The 20,176-nt window shown below is 29.2% G+C and overlaps 2 protein-coding genes across 6 annotated transcripts; both read right to left on the reverse strand.

The window, feature by feature from the left end:
* Positions 1-5,040: 5,040 nt before the first annotated feature.
* LOC126840156 (GILT-like protein 1) lies at positions 5,041-8,207 on the reverse strand. 2 transcript variants are annotated; one of them, XM_050575706.1, is made up of 6 exons: positions 7,587-8,207; positions 7,266-7,466; positions 6,981-7,157; positions 6,728-6,888; positions 6,586-6,651; positions 5,041-5,463 (listed from the first exon to the last, which is right to left on the reverse strand). In XM_050575706.1, the coding sequence occupies exons 1-5, from the start codon at positions 7,710-7,712 to the stop codon at positions 6,624-6,626; spliced, it is 693 nt and encodes a 230-aa protein (XP_050431663.1). In that variant the 5' UTR covers positions 7,713-8,207; the 3' UTR covers positions 5,041-5,463; positions 6,586-6,623. The 2 variants fall into 2 exon arrangements, with proteins under 2 accessions (XP_050431663.1, XP_050431662.1); XM_050575705.1 differs by having other exon boundaries at positions 6,742-6,888; positions 7,587-8,205.
* Positions 8,208-11,490: 3,283 nt separating this feature from the next.
* On the reverse strand, positions 11,491-19,921 carry LOC126841035 (thiamine transporter 2-like). 4 transcript variants are annotated; one of them, XM_050577248.1, is made up of 9 exons: positions 19,787-19,921; positions 16,583-16,753; positions 16,219-16,435; positions 14,655-14,800; positions 13,000-13,134; positions 12,830-12,932; positions 12,554-12,746; positions 11,876-12,017; positions 11,491-11,799 (listed from the first exon to the last, which is right to left on the reverse strand). In XM_050577248.1, exons 2-9 carry the CDS (start codon positions 16,694-16,696, stop codon positions 11,701-11,703), a joined length of 1,149 nt encoding a protein of 382 aa, XP_050433205.1. In that variant the 5' UTR covers positions 16,697-16,753; positions 19,787-19,921; the 3' UTR covers positions 11,491-11,700. The 4 variants fall into 4 exon arrangements, with proteins under 4 accessions (XP_050433205.1, XP_050433206.1, XP_050433204.1 ...); XM_050577249.1 differs by having other exon boundaries at positions 16,219-16,446; XM_050577247.1 differs by having other exon boundaries at positions 16,219-16,366; positions 19,593-19,901.
* Between the last annotated feature and the right edge of the window lie 255 nt (positions 19,922-20,176).

Genomic DNA, 20,176 nt, shown 5'->3' on the forward strand with positions numbered 1-20,176 from the left:
TGTTTGTAATATTTGTTTTATGTATACAATAGTTTATTTATATTGCATATTCCCAAGACTTAGAAATAATTTTGAATTTAATTTTGAAAGTCCCAACACGACAGATTTTGTAACCCAAAGTCTTTTTTAGTTAGAATAATATAAAAAAAGCTATCACAATGCGGTCGAGACATATCTAACGGGAACGAGAGGATTGGAAAAATCAAGTCTTAAGGAATTTCTAATTTTATTACAAAGTGATAAAATCCCTTTCAAATAAACGCTTTGATGCATATAGTAAAATATTTTATGGACACTAATTGTGTTTAGGTAAAACAAATAATTCGATTTTTTTTTTTATCTACGAGACTAAAATGCTGATGTTATTTCCAGTAAGGATATATTTGAGAGTAGGTATAATGATGATTTTTTTTTTTTTAATGTTTTTGGCGATGGGTATATAAACGATTAATAGCTTTTAAAAAACAATATAAAAAAATATGTCTTAATATTTTTACTTTGTTTAAAAAACTTATCTCCCGAGTTGTAACTAAGAAATAAAAACATAATTTATTAATAACTAGCAATAGCGTTTTCAAATCCCTGGGTCCGAGGTCACTATACAGTGTACACCTAGATAAGTCAATTAAAAAATGAGACATTATTAAAAATTAATTTAATTACATATAAAAATATTGCTGGGTCTGACGAGGATATTAAATTATGCGTGTCAAACTCGGAGAGCTTATATTGGACAAACATGCTTTTTATAGTACTTATAATAAATATAAAACAATGTCAAAATATTATACGTAAAAATAATTGTTCTTTGGATTTTACATGGATTGACCCTAAAAATGTTACATTTTATTAATACAAAAATGTAGATATGTTTTAAAAACAAAATGTTATTTTTACATAATATAGATACCAACTATATAGCTATACGTCATTGTCCTATAACTTAATTAATTATTAATCTAGTTAATAATTAGACCCTTAGTTTTAAAACACGTGCATATTACCTTCGTCTGATTTGTGATAGGATATGGATACCTACTACAATTACTTACAATAATAATAATTTCCATTATTATCACTATTATATAAGAATAAATTACAAACTATAATATTTAAATGCGTTTACGTTTATTTTATGTTATAAGTAAAAAACCTATCAACATAAACTTATAATATCAGTACGAAGTACCTAATTAATAATAATTAATAAAAACTGAACAAAGAGTATATAATTACCATAATATATTAGAACACGCTGTGCGAAAAAAACTGCTTATTAATGCGACAACGTCACCAATAAATTGATAATTGAATTTTGATGACGACTGTATATATATATATATATATATATGTTTGTGTAACTAATAAAACACATACAATAAAGTGATCAACTACGCATGTCCTTCGTGGATAACAGTTAGTGATTGTATATAAATATATGACTAATATTTTGTTGGTATATATTTTCACGCAATAATAGTACATTTTAATACACTGAATTATGTTCACTGTTCAGTACAACAAAATATAACAATAAATAATAATAATGATATCTGTGTTGACAAATCAAAAATGAACAAAAAATTCATAAATTTTTACAATTACATTGTTAATGTAGGTAATTAAAATATAAAATAATAACAATTAAAACTTCTGTTTTAATGCCTAGACAAAATAACTTTATACTGAATTCCTAGTGACAACAAACGACATTTTTAAATTTATACATTTATTATAAAAGCAAATGCATAGCACTTTTAAACCTTGATTTACAAATTAAAAATATTCAATTAAAATATAAAGTATCATTGGTAAAATATTTACTGAACATTTTTTTGTAAAACTATATTTGACTAAAATCTTAGGTGTTAACATCATATGATTACATTCTACTTGAAAATATCTAGTATTTTCAAAATCGTTTGATAATTTATTAGAATTTTTTATGAAAATAATATTTTTAATTTATTTTAAATAATACTCGTATGAAGTGTCTGTAAAATTTAGATGTATTTTATATTTTGGTTGGGGGAAAAAATGTTCCAGGATGCTTGATTAAATCTTTTTAAGTATTGCTATTTTGTGAGGAGGCCACACCTCATATTTATTGGGAAATAAATTAAAAACAATTGTTTGCAAAATCTCAACTTATATGTCTAAACTTTAGTGCGTATATTTTTTTTTTGTATGCAGACTATCAGAGTTACTTCTTTAAGAGAAGTCATAACTCATAAGTGTTCCAAGATTGTGCAATCATGTGTAGATTTACAATAATAAAATACGATTATTTTAAATAATCGAAGTTATAAAGATGATAAGTATAATAACTATGCTTTGTTAGAAACCGATTGTGGAACGTAATTAGGAACACGGATAGCGAGGACTAAAAAAAGAGTACAATACTGTATTCTTGTTTCAAACATTTTTTTTTCTCATTGGAGATACTTATGTGAATATTCTACGTCGCAAAACATCACTGATGCCTGATGTCCTTTACAATGGGCAATGAGCTATTTATTCAAGTCATCATTGTTATAGTCATTACGTCATAGGACTTAATATGCTAACTGACAACAGTTGTAGTTGTATTTTAACTTAACTAGGTGTACAATAATAAGTAACAAGTATAGATGTATAGAAAATTCCTAAAAAGGGATTTATTGTTAGAATAGTTCTGAAGTTAGAATTCCTGTAATTATATGTAAGTTACTTAAGAAATAGCCGATATGCATTTAAAATTTGTACAACCGAATCCTAGCACGGACATGCCTTAAGAAACATGCTATGGATGATACTTATGCGACGTCGCAAATGAAACATCACAAACCTTGGCATAAAGCTTCTCTTTTATATTGCTCTGGTTTAAATAGGCTAAAAAATCAACCTCTCACGTCCCAATGTGACATTTATATGATAAGTCAAATGTACTCATTTATTAATTTATGCACATCGGGATAACGAAATGCAATGTTATAAATCGTAAAGTTTAAAATAAAATAGGATTTGTACCTATAGGATTTGTTACCAGAATGAAATTGTTTAATGGTTGCACGGCTCAGGTGTACCATCATTGGTCAACATAGTTCTTAGATCATTATTGTATATGATGTAAATGTTATAATATGCAGTAAGTATACATTGGTACTGCAAATAGAACTATAAAATTAAGTACAAAATTAGAAGGTTAACTCGTATTAACTCTTATTATTATTTATTATTATTACTACTTACTTAGCACAAATAGCGTCGGTCAGTCAAATCCGCTTTCTCCTTCTCTTTTATCAATTTTCCCAAACCATCTCAGACTTCTCTCTTTTTCATGCTCTGAAACGTGTCTGGATCCACGATAGGTATCTTTTAAACCTTTGAATCGATTTCTTCTTTTAGTAACTACTTATCAGAAATCGTACCTAAAATGTACTAAATTGGTAAACAATTTGAAAAGTCTATCTCTTCCCCTTTAAAATCGAGTAACAATTTACATATTTTTAACTTAAAATTACGGTGCACTATAACATTTTTAAAAATAGTCGCATTAATTCTTAATTTGTATGGAATCATATTCAGATAAAGTACTATCAGTATACTTAAAAAATACAAAATATATCAAAAACCCTTGTCTAGAAGAGGTAGAAACTTTTTCTTTATTTCTCTTTTTCAAGCAAAGTTTCAGGACTTAATGTCTGAAAATTAAACTGAAAATGTGTCTACTATGGGTCTACAATTTTAAGGAAATTTGTAACAATGTTTGTATATCTAAAGATACCCATCGAAGTGTTAATTTGAAAGCATTTTTAGCACTTTCAGTTATAATAATTTCTGATTACTTAAGTCTATGTGACTTCTAGGTCCAGGTCCAGGTTTACTAGTCTTTTTTACAATATGTATTAAACTACCTTAGTATCTTGATATTATCATACAAAATATAATATATTTTTATGGGTATATAATAATATTTATATATTATATTTATTTAATCATAACATTTTAAAAAAGTTTCCTAGGAGGAGAGGCTTCTCCTCTAGTTGTCAAATGATTAATTTAAAATATAATTTTTCTAATATAGGCTACTCTTAACCACGGATCAATGCAAAGCTTGAAGACGGTATTAACCCTACCAGATGTAGGTCCTGTAATATAACCAATCGTAAACTAAATTATCTATCTTATATCAAGGACATTATACACCCATTTTTCTAAGTATTAAAAATATAGCTTCGCAGAATACGGTTTACTCGTTTGCGGTGATTTTAAAGCTAAGCTATTTATAACAAAAACAAAAGATGACAAGAATTGGGAGACAATGACTTAGGTATCTTTTTTTTTTTTTGATAAACCTTATATTTAACAGTTTAACCTTTAAATTAATATTTTGCAAAAAATTGCCTATACTTAGCACTTAAATAAATAAGGCTTATAAACGTTATCTTAAGTCACATATTTAATAAATTTAAAAAAATTCCAACAGACTGGTGGTCCCTAAAATTTTAAATGAGAGATAAAAGATAAGTGTACTACATTTCACAAAAATAATATTGATTAATCTTTTAATAAGTCAATATTTGTCGTACAGAAAAAGATTATGTATACAAATAAACGTGTTGCAATGTGTATAAAAGAGTAAACTATAGTTCATATTGGATAGACAATAAGAATAATAATCCCTATTCATTTCACGAGTCATTCATTTATTAGTTACCATAGGACAATTTTACTAAGCATTGTTAGACAATTTTCTTATAAGCATATTATAAATCCGATTATTATTTTTTATCTATATGACCCAGTATTTTTATTTAGTCAAATTTGGTGGAACACGTAGACGTGGACAAGTAGGTTAAAGCTCAATGGTCAAATAAATTACATTACATTTGTGTATCGTGAGACCCAGTTCAGCAATAAATAAAAGTGATTTTTTTATTTTCCTAACTTGCCCATTGTCTCATTACCTAAATTAAAAAATATTTATGCAAGAGATAAAGTTGCCTTTATCTAATTTAACAGAAGTATCTAATTAATAGTAATTTATTTTATTAAAAATCATCAATTTAATGACTTTTTATTAAACAAAAAACAAATGTAATCATAAAAAAGTTTAAAAGACAAATAATTGAACAAACATATTACATTGAACATAATATGTGATGTGGGTAGCGAAAAGAGACCTCTTGTCGGCAAAATTGAATTTGAGAAAAACACCAAAACATCAATTAAGCTTAAGGTGTAATAACTGAATTAATTTTTTTAGCTACAAAAATGTATCAGGTCTCAAATTGATGAAAATAGCACTAACTCAATTTTGGAAAATGCTGAAAAAAGGTCCATTTATTGTTATTCACATCACATATGATTTTATCACATAACACTTGTACATATTAAATGGCTAATGTTATATATAATTTTTAAAAAAAGTGTCGAAAAAGAAAAATGTCTGTGGAATTAACAAGCACTGGGTTTTGATTCCTAAAAAAAATAAGTCAAACATTAATAAATAAAATGAATATAAATTAATAAATTGCAATTATGCATCATGGTCGAATAAAAAAAAAAAAAGGTTTAATGGCAATGAGTATTTTACATAAATTACATTACAGTTAACAATTTTTTCTGATATCTTTATTAATATGCCATCTTTAGGATTTGTAAACTAGAAATTGACAAAAAGCAAAAAAAAATGTTTTATATGTCACATCCACATAAATTTAACGTACATTTACGAAATAAGGCAATAATTTCTTGAACTTTGATAAATTTCACCCTGATCTAAGGTCTAAAAATAACAAATAATTTCTATGATGTAGGGATTTTTTTAGAATTTCTAATTTATACTATTTTAAGTATTCTACACTTAATTGTACAATATTGGATAAAAATAAAACCATTAATTATTGTTACCTCAAGAGTTTATAAAAGTGATGGATTTTTTTTTAATTCAACTTTTTTTATTTAAAACTATGTGACATCTAATAAAAATTAAAAATAAAGGGGGAGAGAATGTTTTTTAATTAATGTATGAAAATATTATTAATAAAGATATTTTAGTAAGTATTTTATTTCAAGATTTAATTATTGTTTTTACAATGTAATAATTGAAGCTGTTTAAATGTAATTTAACAATTTTTTATTGTAATTTTCAATGCATAAGTAAGAAAAAAAAATACGCCTTGTCAATGGTTGGTTTCAATATATTTTTTTTGTCTGGTAAAGAAAGACTTCCTACAATCTGCATAGACTTTCAATTATTTTATTAAGCTCCCAACAACGATAAATTTTTTTTAATACTTTAACTGCAAAAAAAATTAACAAAATATTAGTTATCATAAACCAATTATTCTATAATGGCATCATATGTTGTATAAAGTAATTTTTCACTACTGAACTATGATAAAACATATGAAAAAATTATACCATAAAGTTAAATATTAACTAATATCATTATTTAGAGCTGCATTTATTCTCATGTTTACACGCCTTTTAAGACCTGATGATAACAATTAAGAGTTAATATTGACAATTAGCTAGTAGCTACAATACAAGTTATATAAAATACTCATAGCAAGTCATGGTTTAATAGAGAATACTTACGGCCGGAAAGTAACTACAGGCTACGCCCCAAAAATCTTTTAAAACGGAAGCTTGTCGAGGTCGTTCCTTTAATAAAAATATGTTATTAGTCAAAACAAATGCATTCAAAATTGAAAAGAGACAATATATATTAAAAATATACCAAAAATAACTAACACCATTTATTAAAATAGTAGGAATAAAAGAAACTTCAGGCCACAATTTGTTTGTCGCATCTCCGTTTGATTTTAATAATTGTTCACCTTCTTTTCCTTCTGAACAACTGTATATTTTGTTCCAATTGACGTTGAGACTATTTGCACACTGTAAGTTAGAATAAAGTTATATAATATTATAATTAACATTATGGTCTAAAAATGTTCAGCAAGTTAAAATATTACTGAAACAGTACTTACGAAAATGCCAATTCTTTCAGGTTCATAGTTATCATTGATCATACACGCCAGATATTTAATTAACACAGTTCTATCTTTTATATATTGAATGGCACATGAATGGATTTTATTGCCATGGCATTCTACTGGTCCGTGTTGACAAGCAAAGGTTAATGAACCGTCTGAGTTTTGATCTGTCTAATTACAACCATAACACATTAGTAATAGCCAAAGTTATAGTTCTTCATCACAATATATTACTGGAATTTAACTGCTGATACATAAATAGTCTTTTCTTTGGCTTACCTTTGCTTTGCCATATGGAATAAAATCAATTTTGAAGCGATCGGGGGCTTTGTTGAAGGATGGAACTAAATGCTGATGAATAAAATTTCTTGAATCAGGACATAATGTCTCATAATACACACTTACTGTTAGATACGATTTATCATTACTATTGATTACATAACTATCAATATTTTGAGGAAGCGTTGAATAAATGTTAGTCTGAAATTAAAATGATAAATCATTATATTTTAAATAAAAATATTATTGTGTTTGTATTAGTCAGTCTTTTCCTAAGAATGCCTAATGTATACAAATTACTGTCAGATATTAGTCAATTACCTGATTTGAGTTATCAAACAAAAATGTTACTATTTTGGTTAGCTGCCAAATGCAAAATAGGAAGACTAGAATAAAACAAAAACGGAATGTCGACGTCGAAAAAATACTTCTTATTTTCAAATGCATAATGTCACAGCCAAAACGAATTTGTATTTTCTATGATCGCAATGGCCACTTCGATGTTCGTCAGCTTAGATAGTAGTCTTACTTATTGCCATAATATAAGACAACATACTATAATAATTTTTCTATAATCGATTGCCGCGAATGAGTATCTATCTCGAGTGTTATAAACGTTATTACGGATGACTTATTATATTTTGTTCATTAAAAGTTGATTAATTTAATTATTAATAAACAATTACACAATATGTTGAATGTTAATAGCAAAACGTGATAACATCAAAAAAAGTAACTCTAAGCATAAATTATAATTTATTGATCAGTCTCAACTATAATAATCATCGATGGAAGTATGGAATGTGATGTGGGTCAGGAATAAGATCAAATATGTTTTGAAATTACTTAAACAAAAACGGTTTTTTTTTTGTTTCATTTAATTTAAAAGTAGGTATACTACTAACTACTTGTATTATTTAGAAGCTCTTGATACTAAAATTCTTACGATAAGGTGCACCAATCACCATGTAATAAAAAAACTGGGCATTCGGTCATCCGTCATAGGTTCCCGAATGATAACAAGCTCCCACTTTGGTTATGACGGTCCTGCTCTACCCCGCTATGGTCCTTTTTTTTTTACTAGGTTATTTAATTTTTATTTAATTTGAGCACGATGTAGAGAAGATGATTTTCTCTACATCGTGAATTGAAGAATAATACTATAGATGGCTTGGAAACCTATGCACGGTTATAGATAAACAGGTTACGCATCGCAGCCAACAATCGCAGTCACGCCGTGTTACGCTGTCTATAGAGCGCAAGCCATCAAAAGTTATATTTCCTATCTAACGTGTACTAAAAAGCTGTTTTTAAACCAATAAACAACAGATAGTATTATACAAGTCTACAAGAACAATATAATACATGAATTTGATGTATTTTTTTTGTCCTTAAAACGATGGTGTAGTCATTATACTGCTGTTACGCATAGTTTTTTCATTATAACGGTTAAGACAATACCGATTAAAAAAAATGTAAGTGGCTAAAACCATGGCAATAAATACCATATTATTCATAAACCTTTCATAATATATTAGTTTTTTTTTAAATTAATTTTTGTAAACATCCCATCTGAAAAAAGAATTCGGATTAATTAAAATAAAATGTATTTCATAAAATTACACGTAATGCCATGCCTCATTCTCATTACAATATAGTCGGTTACAATTCGAATTATGATTTCATTTTTGTGGTCTTCACTTGGAAAGGACAGATACTAAGAACACAATATTAAGTGTTAACTATATATAACTAATATTTAGAAATATAATAATGTTGAAAAACATTTAACTAGATAGTTTATTAATAATCGTAATTATAAAAAAAAACAAAGTTTACTTGCAATTATAAAAAAATGTATTGGTTACCAAAAGCTGTAAAGGGGTTAACCTGAGTATTTATACTATTATATCATATATTTTATTTTTCCATTTTATAAATATTATAATCATAATATCGTTTTTAGGACAAAAAAATTCATGTATTACATTGTTCTTATAGCCTTGTATAATACTGTTTTTGAATAATGTGGTATTTATTACCACGGTTTTAGCCATTTACATATATTTTTTATCGGTATTTTCTTAACCGTTATAATGAAATAACTATGCGTAACAGCAGTATTATGACTCCATCGTTTTAAGGACAAAAAAAATACATCAAATTCATGTATTATATTGTTCTTGTAGACTTGTATAATACTATCTTTATTGGTTTAAAAAACAGCTTTTTAGTACACGTTAGATAGGAAATATAACTTTTGATAGCCTGCATCCTGGTGGCGCGCTCTATAGACAGCGTAACGCGGCGTGACCGCTATAAGCCAGTCGAAAACATACACCGTGGAGTAACCTGTTTCTCTATAACCGTGAACCTATGACAGCTTGCCTAAAAAGTAAAAACTTCAGTATGCTTACAATCTGCAATGTGCAGTGTAGGCTTATCAAATTTCAAAAGTCGAAAAATGATAGCAGTCATTCTACGCATGGAAGAAAAAATGTTCGTCGCCAAGCTTTGGTACCTAGACTAAACCACAGAATAAACTAAATTAGTCTATTCTATGACTAAACGCTAATCGTTAAAATAAATTACAGAACTATATATAATTATTTTAAACCTGTTTATCTGTTTTTTGTAGTGAAAACTGGAAAGTAGAAAGTATTAATTGATTATCGAGTATCGACGATCGCAGGCAGTAGTGTAAGAAACAGTATTCTAGAAGTTGTACAAATTATTGTAAACTAAACAGACCATTTATCCTATCAAGTGTTTATGTTCAATTTAAAAAAGTTTGTACTTTCATTTGAATACTATAGTAAATGATTGGAAAAAATCTATACAATTCGGATTTTGAACTTCGAAATTCAATGAACAAAATCCGGATTTAATGACAAATCCGTATTTCAAAGTTTGATCTACAGAAACTGTATTCTGACTTTAAATAAAAATCCGAATTACCGGTTTAAACTTAATAAAGCTAATTTGTAATTACTAATTCAGCAGTGCTTACAAGATGACCAAATTGTTTAATATTAATAAGAAGTTATTATTGAACCTTAAGTAACTGTCAACGGTCAGTGATCAAAAAAAAAAATATATTTAACTGCTTTACTCCAGTTTTATGAACTTTGAAAAATCCGGATATTCCCATAAAGACATTCATCAGTGTGCTACTTGGAAAAAAAGCCCAGAGGTTCCTCCAGGGACCTATTACTCTATACGCTGTACACAATACCGGCCTCTTACCGTATGCACTAAAATGGTTTAATTTATTTAAAAAATAATTATTTTATTTATCTAAAATTTTAGTTTAATCGTTTTTTTTCTTTAAAGGGATTAAAAATAGGCTGTTTTTTTGACGTCTTGGACCTAACAGCCTGACAAAATTTCTACTATTTAGGATGATTCTATTTAAATTCTGTAAAAATATACCTACGAGTTTTTTGGCTACTTTAATATTTTTTATTATTTTTTTTTTTTATAGGTTACATAGGAAATGGATTTCTGATTTTTGAGCCGGCAGGCGTAGGGAGTTGCTTTATTTAATTATGAGTTTTTTTAATTAAAACTTAATTGACCTGTATAACCTGTAATTTAAAAACTAATGGTTACTTATACTAAATACAGAAAAAAAAGAGATACGGCGGGCGGGAGGCAAGTAGACGAATGGGCTGCTCGTAATTAGTATAACGAACGCCCGCTATGTCGAGAGCGGCGATCGTCGAATAATGTACTTGGCGGCCGCGAGTAGACGTGCGGCGCTGGGCGCGCGCGTATGTCGATATCGGCGATCTTTAAACATCTGTAACTTCAAAACTAAGCGTTTCCGCAAATTGTTTTTTGTACCATCGTTTTCAGAATTAAAAAACGAATCGATTGAAAAAAAAACGAAATTCGGGCGTGGGGTGGTAAAGTGCATTTGTTCCATTTTAAGTATTAATTTGAAATGTTTTAAATTTCATTATTTAATTACAAAAAAACTGGATTTTTTTTATGAAAATGGGCATTTTACAAAACCTAGTTACAGGTAAAGAACTCGAATCTTTTTTAATAAATTAATGTCGAAATTTATTAAAACGCATTGCTTTTAAATATTGCCTATATAAAGCTTCTTAAAACCCGTCCGCTTTTAATTCCTTTAAAGTGAAATTCCTTAAATATAAAAATATAATTTAAATGATTTTTCATTTGATTTTCCCGAATAAAGGCGAACAACTATAGTCAATACAAGTAACAAGTTACAATATATTATAAAATACATAATTTATACATTCATTTATAATCTGTCATATTAAAAAATACAGACACAGCCTCTTGGTAAAATTAATTAGTTCAATACATTTTAAATGTTCAAAAAGTATCAGCAAATCCTTATACAAATTATGGCAAATCCATTTACTTCATTTTTCATATATTTTAAAGTAAAAATATTATACTATTGTCTAATCCTGCGAGTTTGTTTTATATATCTCTTAACCGCTATTATAGCAAACAGAACACCCATTATCGTGAATAGTACAGCTATAGTTAGTATCTAAAACAAATATATACAGAAATTCATAATTAAAAAAAATAGTTTTATATTGGTGCATTAAAACGATATTACATACCTGGTGTCTTGTACCAATGGCAATTATTATACCTTGAATAAAAAGTAGAGTGAATATTGAGATCACAAGTAATGAAACGAACATATTAAATCCAAAAATTAATCCGTAACTATCAGGATTTATATACTTGGCCACTTCGGATCTACAACCGATAATAGAAATTTTAATTGATTACTTTTATATAAATAATAGTATTGTAATACAATCTAGGGATTAAAATACTATTTGGTAAACGTATTACAGTTAATAGAAAAATAACAAAAATTAATATACACATCAAATTTAGTTCCTTGCATTGGATGAGTGCTTTAGTCTACAAGAAGACGCATTTCTTTTAGGAGGAAACGGATAAGTATATCTTGATAGCAAAAGAATCGAGCGTGTAAGAATGACTTGGAGGAAACATAATAATACATACGAGTAAATGGTGGTTTAGTAACAGCGCAGGTTTAAAGTTCATTAGTTTTAAGTTAATTTAATACCTAGGATAGACCCGATGTCGAATGATTGACTACAGGTAAAAAATCATCATATACTTTTGAGATAGACGTTCTGCAAGTAGTTAAGTACTTAATAGTTTAATACACCTCGAGCCTTAGTAGCTTTAATTTTTCACTAGCCTTAATATTAAATAACTAAATAATTTAAAATAAATACATTTAATTAATGACTACATACGCAGTAATAGTCGACATAATTTGATAACTGGCGCCGAACAAAACGTAAAAAGTATACAAAATCCATAACGAATGACTGAAATATATGGTATACAAGAAAAATGCCAGTACTGCAGACCCTATGGCAAATATGATATCACCTTGCGTTTTCCAGTCATAATTGATGTAGCCAACCGCGTAGGCTCCAGCTGCACCTATATAGAATATGGGTATATATATATACATATAAATATAAGATGTCGAATGAAATCGGAAAGGATAATTGAGAAATTTTTACCGCATATGGTATGCACAGATTCTACGGCTCCATTCATGAGATCTTTTTCACTATTATTTTCCTTGGCGACATCTTCCCATAGCACTTGAATATACGTTGCAACCTACAAAATCACACATTATTAAAATAACACTTAACGCAAAATTGTATAATGTATATTTATTACTCACAATTATGTAACCCGTAATGGCCGCTATCCACCAGAAACACTTTTTCGCAACGTAACTATTACTATATGCAGATTTAAAATCGTTTAACAACATCAGTCTGACTTGGTTGAATGTAGCGGGTTTTTGTTTCTTGTTCTATAATAATTACGTCAAAGATTATCTGTTCAGAGAAAGAGAAGCGTCTCGAGAATGCATATAACAATAATAGAGAATATTTTTATAGGAACCGCGGAGCGAAAACAAGAGTTATGAGTAGATGTGGAAGATTTCTCAAAGAGAGCAGAAGCTAACTAAGGCCTAAGAGTCAATATCATAATTATTTACCTTATTCATAGATAAACTTAAAAAGGATATACAGTCAACTTGTGTACAGAAGGTTAATTAAAGCAACGGAAGGAGATATTAGAGGAAAACGAATAGTAGGATTTTTTTTTTAAATAGCGTTTATTTGAAAAAATTACAATCTATACAAAAAAAAAAAAAATAATGCATTAAGTAGGGTAATAATAAATTATTTAAAGTTTAATTTTTCGTAATGAGAAAGTGGGAAATCAGCTGCTATGTTGGGAGAGCAAGCGGTAATAGCGAGAAGAAAAGTTCAAGTATTTTGGATCAAAAATGATTGAAGTGTGGTATTATATTTACATTTTACACATTTTGCGGTTACTCTCACATTAATAGAATGATTGGTCTGTCAAAGTTTCGGAATACTTGCATTATCAGAGCTGGGTTAATGTTTGGTCGTACCGTGGTTTCCCGTAGACTTAGCGACCCGCTTCCGCAGGTGTAGGTTATGTACCGTACCCCAGCTGTACTCCATCTCCTCCTGTCACTGCCAGCCTTTTTCTTTGGGAACGCTTCTTCGCCTTAGCCGTTTGGTTGATTTTTATTTCCGTTATTAATAGTTTCTTGTTGTACTTTGTTGTACCGGCTCTCCCTGTTTCATTTGGTCTCCGGTTTCCATTGGTCCATTGGTTTTTTTTTAATCGTATATCGTATTGACCGAACTATAGGCCCTATTAGGTCACCGAGTGGGCGCAGGGCATTTATGCCATGCATAGCCCCCTCCCCCGATGGCAGTCTCATCTCATAGCCAGGTTGCCCCACCGCCTTAATCTATTCGGTCCCTCCATTGGTCCTCTTTTTAATTGATGGATTAACTGGTTTTTATGTTTAGCTCAATTTCCATCCATCTTCCTGACAGAAGTTTGATGTGCATTTTTCAATTTTTATGGCTTCTCAAAAAGAAAAAGAATGCCTACGCCTATGGAAGCGGATCGCTCAGTCTATAGGAAAACACGCAATATCGAACCATAGATGGTTGAAGATGAAATGTGCAATAGTATTCCGATACATTGACAGACCAGTCAATCTATTCAAATTAAATTGGGAGTAACCGGAAGATGTGTATACAGTGTATTTTGGAGTAGATTTTTTGAGTAGAATAATATGTTTTGACGAGAAAGATAAGGCAACAGGACTGTTATTTGATAGATATGTATTTGAAAGTTAGCGGGACATTTTTTTTATTAACTCATCTCAAGTTGATAAAAAGCTGAAATGGTGATGGACAGAGAAATGCGGAAAGAAAATATTTGGATGGCTTATGCTTGTTAAGTGACCAGGGTAAATTATTTTTATTCAAATCAACTTACAAGTGGATCATTGACGTTCGCAGTGACTTCGTTGGTTTGAGCTTTAAGCTCACTGTTTCTTGCTGATGTGCTGTCAGTTTTATGGAAGTATACGCTATGTTCGACTTTAGGTAAAAAACACGCCCATATAGTCACGAATGATGTGCCTATTTAATAAAAATAGTAATAATTTTGTAGCAAAACACTTGTGATCGGTGAAAATTTGCAAATTGTGTTTTAATGACTATTATACTTTTTGAAGATTAATGAACAAGTATAATAATGAAAAAGATTTACTATTAACCTACATTGTATGTTAGTTCAACTCAACGTCGTTTTCAAGTTAAATGTTGATAAATTGGAATAAACGGTTATGATGAATATACAAATATTAAGAGGACGTCATACCCCCATTTATTAAGAAACCTAGCGGTATGGGCAATTTTTTTTCAAAACTAAATTTAAAGAGTAAACTGTGATGTGTAATTGTTAGCTTAGATTTGGGACTCTTTTTTAGTACTTTTTTATTTTTCGGACTATCAAAGCAACCTTGATAGCGAATTAATTAACTACGAATATTTTCTATTATTGGCTAAATAATAATCGTAAACATTTTTTTTACATATTTAAAATAATGAGAACGGTATCCAAGTTCTCTCATCGGCTTTTTTTGTACCTATTTTAACCCAACATTCACTATTTATATTTTAATTCTGATTTTTGTAAACTTTTTTAAGTGCTTGTATTTAAGGTAAAATTTATACTTTCTAAAAAACCCGACGAAAGAACCTTGATAAAGTTTTCCTCTATTATACGGTTACAACATTTTTTGTTTAAGACATATTTTCGCTTTGACCTATACCGTACACGCTTTTCCATGAAATCGTTCTAACGATTACTTTTAAAGGGTATGACGTTCTCTTAAACTGTCTGATATTGTTTTCGTTAAATCTAAAATAGGTGCCTATCTAAAAATTGCTATACAAATTATGTTAGAAAATCTATATATATATTAACTGGAAAAGCTATGACATATCAAAAGACAATTTGTTTTATTTAGCTCCATGGCTTAATCTCATTTGAGTCTTAGTAGGGCTTTATACATTTTTTTACAATTTATCTATTGACAAATTATACTAAATTGTATTTTCTATTATAAAATTAAATATCGATGACTCGATAAACATTTTCTAGAATTGCACCTCAAAGCTAATAAAAAAGTAGTGTACCCTATTGTAAGGGACAATTTTCTGTATAATTCAGAAGTTCTGTACGCAATAGTCTCGCACTGTCCCAGAACTTCTATTTATACTAATAGATTAACTACTACAGACTATTATTAGTTATTTCAAATTAATTTATTGCAATTATTGTAATAACATTGTAATGTTAATTGCAAATTCAAGCCAGTAAAACTATTTATAAGCCACCGGAAAAAAACCTGCTGGTAGTGTTTTAAATTTAAAAAATTAATAGCTATGTTATTTAACTTTATAGTTCATTGATCTCCTACTTGAACTATAGAAATGTAGGTATGTATAATAATTGTGTAAATTGTAATTAAAAACTTTTCAAGTGCACATACAAAAAATACTGATGAACAATAGATGACTGTAGTCGAGTACGTGTGTTGAAACAATTGTTTGTGAAATTAGCCCCGACAAAAATCTGCCAAACAGCGTGGACGCTTTCACTATGCTAGTGACTTTTTGATAGTACTGTTTGTCGTCGACCTTGGCATACAAATACGTTGTAAACGCAATTTCAGACGAATAAAAGAATCCAAAGAACATTTGTTCCACCTGTGACCATACTTAAAATATATTATAATACATATATAATATAATTATATACATAAAATGCTTTTTTTTGTAAAATTGTATTATTAAAATGTTAATTAACTAATTGAATAATATAAATGACAATATACAAGTTTGTCGGCTTCTTACTTTCACTCTGTTCAAACTAGGAGTCCCCACCAGTAACGCATATGTGAATATCCCGGCTACACCGTCAGCGACGATTAAAGGTTTGTATCTAAAATAGTCAGTCACCATAAACATAACAACCGCCAGTACTAAGCAAGAATAAGTGCCTATTGCATATATCTGCTCGTTGATCTGCAAATTAAATTCGTACAAGTAGTTTAATAGTGTATACCGTATAGTATGTACTGTAAAATAATAAATATAATTGAAATTATATTATTTTTCTGATTTTTATTGATATTCGGACGTATCCTATTTTAAAGTTGAATAATATATTATGTCAATTTTAGTTTGTTCACTTCGATTTTATAAGGATATGAGTGAACTTTTTCCATCATAAAAGTTCGTTGGTAAGAGATTTGTGGTCTATAGGTTTGCTATAAAAGTTATCGCGGGACAAGCCAAAAAACAATAAATAAACCATTGTAAAACCAATATCTTTTCAGCTTCGCCTCGAAGGAGAAAATCGAGCTTGTCTAATGGATTTGGGTGTTGTTAAAAGTAGAACCCCTGTATTTGAATTGTTATATCATATTAAATACTTTCTTCAGTCAAAAAAACTTGTTCCTTTAGTTTCCTAAACTATTCATTTATAATTAGGCTAAGATAACAAGGTATACACTTGCATTTTGTTAACATCAATTGAACAAAAATGAAGTCTTGCAATTTATGTGCTAGAGTGTATTATTTTAAGGCATGGGTTTTTTAAATATTTCATTATTTTTTCTTTACTATATTTATTATAACCATAAAGGTGCGATTCCTATGCCCGCGGCTGTAGCCGCGCGGCTGCTCGGCGCGACTCTAATTTCAGCCGCGCCGGACTGCTTAACATGTTATTAAGTATGACCGATTCCTCTGACGATCGCACAAGACCGCGGCTGTCGCGGCCGCGACGTGGCTCTAACCTCTTTACGAACGTGATAAATTAATAAATCCATCTGTTAATTGTTTATAAACAATTAATTAGAAAAATATTTAATTTAATATTAATTGAAATACTATATTATCATACCGCCGCCCCGGTAGTACAATGACAACTGCAAAATTTGGTAAAATGGACTAAATGCTTCAATGTGTTTGGATATAGTGAACAAAAAAATATAGACCTATTAGTGGACTTATATTGTAATAATTGCCCAAGCCCCAATTTCATAATTAATTGTGCATTCATGAATTATTAACATTTTAGTAAAAATAATTTGGTTTTTTGATTCTCCTGTAAAATTTCAATTATTGCAGTTGTGTCATTGTTCTATCGGGGCGGCGATATAACTATTTATGTAATATAAATATGGCTGATTTAGAGTCCTCATATAGGAATGAAGGACATCTAATTTGAAACCCACAAAATATATTAAATAACGACCAACAACAAAACGAGAACTACTTTTAATTACACTACCAGCTATGATTATAGTAAGAGTTTTCAAATTTACCTTAACGTTACCACCAATTTTTTAGTTGGGGATATTGGTTTCTTAATTTTATTTGTTGCATTACAAGTTATATTGGTTTCTATTGAAGGGGCCCCTAAACCTGCGTATTTTTGGTCGAAAACAACAATTCAACAATTTTAGTTCAAGCGTACTGTTCCTAAGAATACTTCGATTTAAGTTTTGAAAAAATATTTGAGTTCTTCATTATTGAAATAATTAAATAACTGAAAATCATTTTAAAACTGTGCAACATTTTAAATCATTTTAAAAAATGTTTTTTTAAAAACTTAAATCGATGTATTCTTAAGGACAGTACGTTTGAAGTAGAAACATGTGGTTTGTAAAAAAATAGATCCTATATGCGTTTTAAAAGTTGAAAAAAAAATTATCAAAATAGATACTTCTCTCATACGATAATATGCATGTTTAAAAATTTTAGCTTAAGTTTTATCGAAAAGTTTCCTATACAATGCGCCTTAATAAATTGCTAGCGAAGAGGCCCCTTAAGTTTAACACATAGTTAAACTCTCGAAACTTCATTTGGTTTTTCCATAAGTGTATAATAAAAAATCCCTCATTTTTCCTGGCTTGGAACATATTGTGTTTTTTTTTTAAATTGTTTACATAAATGATGTAGAACAGCTTGCTCCTCGTCAATTTCTGTAAAAATATTATAGATAGTAACATTTTATGGTGGCGCGACACCGAAATTTAATAAATATACACTATTAAATTTAATTATCACACTACGACTTCAAAGTGAATACTGTCGGATCGCTCATCCATAGGAATTCGTTCTAGGCCGCGCGGCTGAAAAAAACGATTGCGCCGCGGCGCGGCTGTAGTCGCGCGGGCATAGGAATCGCACCTTAAGTGTTCCTTAAGTTTTTCCTTGACCTTGTAATTTCACTTCATTGTGTACCTATCTAGTTATACTGAACAAGTAAATATATAAAACTATAAATACTTATAGTTTATATTTACAAGGACTTATGGATATAACTATAAGTATTTGTGTTCAGACTAGAGTCTAGACTCATGTGATGTGGGTGTTTGAAAAATGTATTACCGCACCTTAGTTTCTTAAGCCTCGACAACGTATTTATAACTAAGATAAGGTATTAAGTGTATAGTTCATACTTAATCCCTTAATAGGTACTTGCAAAGTAAAATCTTCATTTATATGGTTCTCGCCTCCCTCCCCCCACTTAATTTTAAATAAAAGATCTAAAACTCCAATTAGTGTAGGCTGTCGGAACGAATTGAGTTGATCATAAATACTTGCTTTAGAGTTTTTCTAAAATGTTATTTGCATTATTGTTTTTTTTTTTTTATAAAAACGATTTGCGAAGTGTTGGGTTTTTAGAAAACTGAAAATACAAGTAGGACAATTAACCATTAATCAAGTTTTAAAGACACTAGGTTATTCGACAATATATGCAGATTATTGCACATACCACTTTAATAATTGGACAATGCATATATCAGTGTGGAGTATTGCGCGTTAAACATGAATAATATAATGTGTTTACCTCTTCGCGTGTAAAATTTGCGCTTATCAAAAACGATGTAAAAAACGGTTCGATTGGTCTGATTTCTCTGACCATAGCGAACACACAAACGAGAAAGGCGACATATTTCCATTGTTTCCACGATGTTTCCTCCATGTTAATGATTGTTATTAAAAAGCGATAAAGAAAAAATACTAATTAGAAGTTAATCGTACCTGGTATGTGTATAGCACCTAAACTAATACATCGTAAACCGACTAAACTACGCGATATTCCACGCTCACTGCGAAACGTTATGTACAACAGTCGTCTGTGCAGTGAATAGCTTACAATGTGCACACACTTCTATACCACAAAATATGTGAATCACCTTGAAAGAATAAAACGTTTAGAAATTACTATTATTTTATACAGTAAAGCAGATTTTTATGAAGAACCCACAAACACTTCAGCTATCATTATATAGTTAGGTAGGTACTATATAAAATGAAATCAATATTAAATTTTTTTAAGAACACTTACGTCAACTATGTACCGTAAGCAGTCAATAATTAGTAGTTACCTAAAAATTGAGCGTAGAATACATATTATTTTTATAACGATAT

The sequence above is a fragment of the Adelges cooleyi genome, unplaced genomic scaffold (assembly GCF_023614345.1).
Source record: "Adelges cooleyi isolate 19-005CV unplaced genomic scaffold, UGA_ACOO_1.1 ACOO_flye_CR_arks_rails_tigmint_CR_PRNA_376, whole genome shotgun sequence".
Lineage (NCBI taxonomy): Eukaryota > Metazoa > Arthropoda > Insecta > Hemiptera > Adelgidae > Adelges > Adelges cooleyi.